Below are 7,500 nucleotides of genomic sequence, written 5' to 3'. Positions count from 1 at the left end.
AACAGAGAAATTTGTTGCGACAAAAAAAAAAAAAAAAAAAAAAAGGGGAAAAAAAAAAAGAGTAATACAAATACGTCAGAATGGGGTCAGGTTGTCTTCTCTCCGCTTTATTTTTGCCGATGACACCACAGTGTCTGTTCATTGTCAGCTGAAGTGAAGTCACTATCTGTTATCAGTGTCTGTGTTCAGTGGATTTATTAAAAAAAACAAAACCCCACAGTTACAAACCTGGCAAGACCATCTCTGAAAACAGAGTTTGGCTGCCTGCATAGTGATATGATGATGGTCATTCGGTTGAAAGTCCCCCTGTTGATACAAATAATGTATATTTGATTCAACCCAGAAACACAGAAGTTCTCTCTCTCTCTCTTTCTCTCTCTGTGTGTGTGTGTGTGTGTGTGTGTGTGTGTGTTTGTGTGTGTGTGTGTGTCTGAATTGTCATGTTATATCTTATATTATACTACTAATAAAGTGATTAATGTTAACTCAGTGAGGAAAGGCTCACACACACACACACACACACACACACACACACACACACACACACACACACACACACAATCTCATCAAAAATCATTCAGAGTGAAAAGATGCTAATTTAAGTATAAATTATTGAACATAACACACACACACACACACACACACACACAATCTCATCAAAAATCACCCACAAGTGAAGAAGATGCTAATTTAGATATCACGCACGCATGCACGCACGCATGCACACAAGTATGTGCACATGATGAAATGAATGTGCCGCATGTGTAATGAAACTGACGCATTTGTTTGCAGCGGAGGAACAGTCCAGGAAAGCGAAAGAGCGGTATGATGCCGTGCGGGTGAGTCAAGTCCCCCCCCCCAGCTTAGTTTTTGTTTTTGTTTGTTTTTATTGGGTCACTCTTATATTGGTTTTGGTTTTTTTTTTAACCCCCTCTCTTTTATGTTTAAATTTGTTTTTCTTTGGTCACTCAGGTATCAGTTTACCTTTTTTTTTTTTTTTTTTTTTTTTTAATTTAACAAATTGACTTTCAGTCTGAGGGTACCGGTTTCGAATCGCGGCCACGGCGCCTGGTGGGTTAAAGGGTGGAGATTTTTTTTTTTAATTTTATTTATTTATTTATTTTATTTTTTTTTTTTTTTACTGCCCCAACATCTGCACCGTTTCAGTGGCATTACTCCCATGCTGCTCATTTAGATTCCCCCATACACGGCCACACCCCGGGTTCGTCCATCGCAGTTCCAGCGTCGGCAGTCTGCAGGGAACCAAGGGTGGAGATTTTTTTTCCTGATCTCCCAGGTCAACATATGTGCAGACCTGCTAGTGCCTGAACCCCTGTTCCGGTGTAAACGCATGCGTAGGATTGAATACGCATGTTGAAGATCCCGTCAGCGTTCGGTGGGTTATGGAGACAAGAACATAAACAGCACGCACCTGTCTGAAAACGGAGTATGGATGCCTTCGTGGCAGGGATAAAAAAAAAAATTCTTTTGTCCTGGTCACTCATATATACGGTTCTCTTTCCCCCCCCCCCCCCCATTTGGTCGTACTTACATCAGTTTTCCTTCTTTATTCATTTATTTTTTGTTCTTTTTTTTTTTTTTTGGTTGCTCTTGTTTCAGTTTTCCATTTTTGTTATAATCCTTTTGTTTTGGTCACTCATATTATTGGTTTTCATTTATTCATTCTCTCTTGAGTCACACCCTCTGTCTCGGTCTCTCTCTGTCTTTGTCCCTCTCTCTCTCTCTATTACTTTCACTCTCTCCCTTCCCCTCTCTCTCGCTTGAGTCACACCCTCTGTCTCTGTCTCTCTCTGTCTTTGTCCCTCTCTCTCTCTCTCTCTCTCTCTCTCTCTCTATTACTTTCACTCTCTCCCTTCCCCCCTCTCTCTCTTGAGTCACACCCTCTGTCTCTGTCTCTCTCTGTCTTTGTCCCTTTCTCTCTCTCTCTCTCTATTACTTTCACTCTCTCCCTTCCCCCCTCTCTCTCTTGAGTCACACCCTCTGTCTCTGTCTCTCTCTGTCTTTGTCCCTCTCTCTCTCTATTACTTTCACTCTCTCCCTTCCCCCCTCTCTCTCTTGAGTCACACCCTCTGTCTCTGTCTCTCTCTGTCTTTGTCCCTCTCTCTCTCTATTACTTTCACTCTCTCTGTTCCCCCCTCTCTCTCTTGAGTCACACCCTCTGTCTCTGTCTCTCTCTGTCTTTGTCCCTTTCTCTCTCTCTCCCTCTCTCTCTATTACTTTCACTCTCTCCCTTCCCCCTCTCTCTCTTGAGTCACACCCTCTGTCTCTGTCTCTCTCTGTCTTTGTCCCTCTCTCTCTCTATTACTTTCACTCTCTCCCTTCCCCCTCCCTCTCTTGAGTCACACCCTCTGTCTCTGTCTCTCTCTGTCTTTGTCCCTCTCTCTCTCTATTACTTTCACTCTCTCCCTTCCCCTTCTCTCTCTCTTGAGTCACACCCTCTGTCTGTCTCTCTCTGTCTTTGTTCCTCTCTCTCTCTATTACTTTCACTCTCTCCCTTCCCCCCTCTCTCTCTTGAGTCACACCCTCTGTCTCTCTCTCTGTCTTTGTCCCTCTCTCTCTCTTTTACTTTCACTCTCTCCCTTCCCCCCTCTCTCTCTTGAGTCACACCCTCTGTCTCTGTATCTCTCTGTCTTTGTCCGTCTCTCTCTCTGTTACTTTCACTCTCTCCCTTCCCCCCTCTCTCTCTTGAGTCACACCCTCTGTCTCTGTCTCTCTCTCTTCACTCTCTCCCTTCCCCCCTCTCTCTCTTGAGTCACACCCTCTGTCTCTCTCTTTTGCTCTCTCCCTCCATCACTCTTTCTCTCTCTCTCTCTCTGTGTGACTCTCTCTCTCTCTCTGTGTGACTCTCTCTCTCTCTCCCCTGGCCTAAGGCTTTTCTTAGCTCAGCATAATTATTATCTCTTGTATAAATTTGCCTGTGCCTATCTCTCTTCTTCATCTCTAGTGTGTCATGTGTGCGTGTGTGTGTGTGTGTGTGTGTGTGTGTGTGTGTGTGTGTGTGTGTGTGTAATTGTGTGCGTGTATGTAACTGTGTATGTTTAGTGTGTGTGTGTGTGTGTGTGTGTGACTTTGTGTTTTGCATTGTCAGCCTCAGTGCTCTAATTGACAAGCAGTAAAACTACCACTATAGCACTTTTTCAATTGATGGGCCATTTCAATATTTTTCTTTCTTTTTTTTTTTTTAATTAAGAAAAAAAAAATCTTCTTCTCCAGAAAATGTAAATATTCATTGGAACCATTGCACAGCAAACCCAGCCTGTAAACTTACATTTATTTGATTGATTAAGATTAACTAGCAATTCATTGACAAGGCATGATAGAAAAAAAAAAGAACTGACAAATTCCTTTTACCAGTAGTATGGAACAAACTGCCCATTGACGGGCGCAATAGCCGAGTGGTTAAAGCGTTGGACTGTCAATCTGAGGGTCCCGGGTTCGAATCACGGTGACAGCGCCTGGTGGGTAAAGGGTGGAGATTTTTCCGATCTCCCAGGTCAACATATGTGCAGACCTGCTTAGTGCCTGAACCCCCTTCGTGTGTATATGCAAGCAGAAGATCAAATACGCACGTTAAAGATCCTGTAATCCATGTCAGCGTTCGGTGGGTTATGGAAACAAGAACATACCCAGCATGCACACCCCCAAAAACGGAGTATGGCTGCCTACATGTCGGGGTGAAAAACAGTCATACACGTAAAAGCCCACTCGTGTGCATACGAGTGAACGCAGAAGAAGAAGAAAAAACTGCCCAGCTCTGTGTGAAACGTGGATTCCCAGGTTCAGTTTTTAAAGTTTCTCTTCTTCTTCTTCTGCGTTCACTCGTATGCACACGCGCCGTCACCGTGATTTCAACCCGGGACCCTCAGATTGAAAGTCCAACGCTTAACCATTCGGCTATTGCGCCCGTCGTTTAAAGTCTCTCAAAACACACCTCTTTTTCTCTGCCTACCATCTTATTGACTAACCTGCCTTCTTGAACTTTTGCTGGTCGTGTTTGTGGGTGTGTATTATCATTATCATCATACTGATATTATCATTATTATTATTATCACCATCATCATCATCATCGTCAGCAACGATGCCATCATCATCATCATCATCATTATTATAATCTTTGCCACAATTATTATTGTCCTTATTAATGCTGTCAACGTTATGACTATTATCATTATCAGCCAACAACCCTGACACTTTATTATTATCTTTACCACAATTATTATTATTATTATTATCAACGTTATGACTATCATCATTATCAGCCAACAACTCTGACACTTTATTATTATCTTTACCACGATTGTTATTGTTATTATTAATGTTGTCATTGTTATGACTATCATCATTATCAGCCAACAACCCTGACACTTTATTATTATCTTTACCATGATTGTTATTGTCGTTATTAATGTTATCATCGTTATGACTATCATCATTATCAGCCAGGAACCCTGACACTTTATTATTATCTTTACCACGATTGTTATTGTCGTTATTAATGTTATCATCGTTATGACTATCATCATTATCAGCCAGGAACCCTGACACTTTATTATTATCTTTACCATGATTGTTATTGTCGTTATTAATGTTATCGTTATGACTATCATCATTATCAGCCAACAGCCCTGACACTTTATTATTATCTTTACCACGATTGTTATTGTTATTATTAATGTTATCATCGTTATGACTATCATCATTATCAGCCAGGAACCCTGACACTTTATTATTATCTTTACCACAGTTGTTATTGTCGTTATTAATGTTATCGTTATGACTGTCATCATTATCAGCCAGGAACCCTGACACTTTATTATTATCTTTACCACGATTGTTATTGTCGTTATTAATGTTGTCATCGTTATGACTATCATCATTATCAGCCAGGAACCCTGACACTTTATTATTATCTTTACCACAGTTGTTGTTGTCGTTATTAATGTTATCGTTATGACTATCATCATTATCAGCCAGGAACCCTGACACTTTATTATTATCTTTACCATGATTGTTATTGTCGTTATTAATGTTATCGTTATGACTATCATCATTATCAGCCAGGAACCCTGACACTTTATTATTATCTTTACCATGATTGTTATTGTCGTTATTAATGTTATCATCGTTATGACTATCATCATTATCAGCCAGGAACCCTGATACTTTATTATTATCTTTACCACGATTGTTATTGTTATTATTAATGTTGTCATCGTTATGACTATCATCATTATCAGCCAGCATCCCTGACACTTTATTATTATCTTTACCACGATTGTTATTGTCGTTATTAATGTTATCGTTATGACTATCATCATTATCAGCCAGGAACCCTGACACTTTATTAATATCTTTACCACAATTGTTATTGTCGTTATTAATGTTATCGTTATGACTATCATCATTATCAGCCAGGAACCCTGACACTTTATTATTATCTTTACCACAGTTGTTGTTGTCGTTATTAATGTTATCGTTATGACTATCATCATTATCAGCCAGGAACCCTGACACTTTATTATTATCTTTACCATGATTGTTATTGTCGTTATTAATGTTATCGTTATGACTATCATCATTATCAGCCAGGAACCCTGACACTTTATTATTATCTTTACCATGATTGTTATTGTCGTTATTAATGTTATCGTTATGACTATCATCATTATCAGCCAGGAACCCTGACACTTTATTATTATCTTTACCACGATTGTTATTGTCGTTATTAATGTTGTCATCGTTATGACTATCATCATTATCAGCCAGGAACCCTGACACTTTATTATTATCTTTACCATGATTGTTATTGTCGTTATTAATGTTATCATCGTTATGACTATCATCATTATCAGCCAGGAACCCTGACACTTTATTAATATCTTTACCACAATTGCTATTGTTGTTATTAATGTTATCGTTATGACTATCACCATTATCAGCCAGCTACCCTGACATTTTTTTTTCCACACCCATCCCAACAGCAAGGGGAACAGTCGGAACTGCTGGTGTCGGGATCGGACGACGCCAAACTGTTTCTATGGCGACCAGAGGTGGACAAGAAGCCGGTCAAGCGTCTGGATGGACACGCCGGTGGGGGGACCATCGTGGACGTCAAGTTCTCGCCGGACGGGCGACTGATCGCCAGTGCTTCCTTTGACCACAGCGTCCGTCTCTGGCATGGCAAGACTGGCGCGTGAGTTGGGGGTTGGAGGAGGGGGGGAGAGCTTGGGAGAGGTGGTGTGTTGGGTGGACATGCCTGCTGTCAGTCCTGATTGGTCCAGATTTGTTGTTGAAAACCCCAACAAGAACACGACCGAGTAATGAACGTATGAAAAAAATGCATCGTCATTGTGGGAGGGGAGAAAAAAATTGTGTATGGTTTATTTCTTCAGATGATCGTGATGATTGCTTAGACATGCATGAGCCAGCTTAGAAACTTAGAAAGGCTGTGAAATGAATGAGCAATTCCAACATGGCGACCAAGAGGAACAGTTGTGAGAACTACACTGAAAAGACTTCAGGCAGTGATGAAGAGGTGACGTATGGAACACCACCTAAAGCCACAGCTGTGCGGCAAGGGCAGAGCTGTATTGTTTGGTATACATACATATATATATATATATATATATATATATATATGCGCTGTTCTGTGACTTTGAGCAAATGTTACGTGGTGTTGCACTTGCTGGTGCTTTTGGTTTGCTCCAGATTTCTGGAGGCTCTAGAACTGATAGATTGTGGGGTAGGCATTGCCGCACGTCTGGTAGGGGGTGAACATGTAGATTTCCTTTCTTTTCTGCATTTAAAGGCTGCAGTTCCCATGTTCACTCACGTGTGGGCTTTTACATGTATGACTGTTTACATTGCTGTTAAGGCTGCCATACTCTCGTTTTGAGGTGTCAGCGTTGCAGGGTATGTTCATGTTTCCATAACCCACTGAGCATTGACAAAGATTATGGGGCCGAATAGCTGAGTGGTTAAAGCATTGGACTTCATCAGTCTGAGGGTCCTTGGGTCGAATCGTGGTCGTGGCGCCTGGTGGATTAAGGGTGACAGATTGGCACACTTGTCAGTGTCTGGAACCCCTTAGTGTGCCTACACATGCAGAAGATCAAATACACATGCAAAAGATCCCTTAATCCTTGTCAGTGTTCGGTGGGTTATGGGAACGAGAACATACCTGGCATGCACACCCCTAAAAACGGAGTATGGTTTCCTGCATGGTGGGGGTACAAAACAGTCATACACGTAAAAGTCCACTCCAGCATATGAGTGAACATGGGAGTGGCAGCTCTTAAACGAAGAGATGGGTTTTTCTGCAGAATTTTGCCAGGAACAACCCTTTTGTTGCCGTGGGTTCTTTTACCTGCGCAAAGTTCATGCTGCACACGGGACCTTGGTTTATGGTCTCATCCGAATGACTAGCATCCAGACCACCACTCAAGGTCTAGTGGAGGGGAAGAAGATATCGGCGGCCGA

General features: G+C 41.4%; 1 protein-coding gene across 2 annotated transcripts in view; it reads left to right on the top strand.

Moving 5' to 3' along the window:
- LOC143288601 (notchless protein homolog 1-like) overlaps positions 1-7,500 on the top strand; it is a 74,500-nt gene that overhangs the window by 39,621 nt on the left and 27,379 nt on the right. For both annotated transcript variants that reach the window (XM_076597238.1, XM_076597239.1), the window contains exons 11-12: positions 793-839; positions 6,003-6,214. In XM_076597238.1, the coding sequence (XP_076453353.1) occupies positions 793-839; positions 6,003-6,214 (259 nt within the window). The remainder of the gene's footprint in view (positions 1-792; positions 840-6,002; positions 6,215-7,500) is intronic.

This window comes from Babylonia areolata, chromosome 12 (genome assembly GCF_041734735.1).
Source record: "Babylonia areolata isolate BAREFJ2019XMU chromosome 12, ASM4173473v1, whole genome shotgun sequence".
NCBI classification, from domain to species: domain Eukaryota; kingdom Metazoa; phylum Mollusca; class Gastropoda; order Neogastropoda; family Buccinidae; genus Babylonia; species Babylonia areolata.
This window is presented reverse-complemented; position numbering and strand designations above follow the sequence as displayed.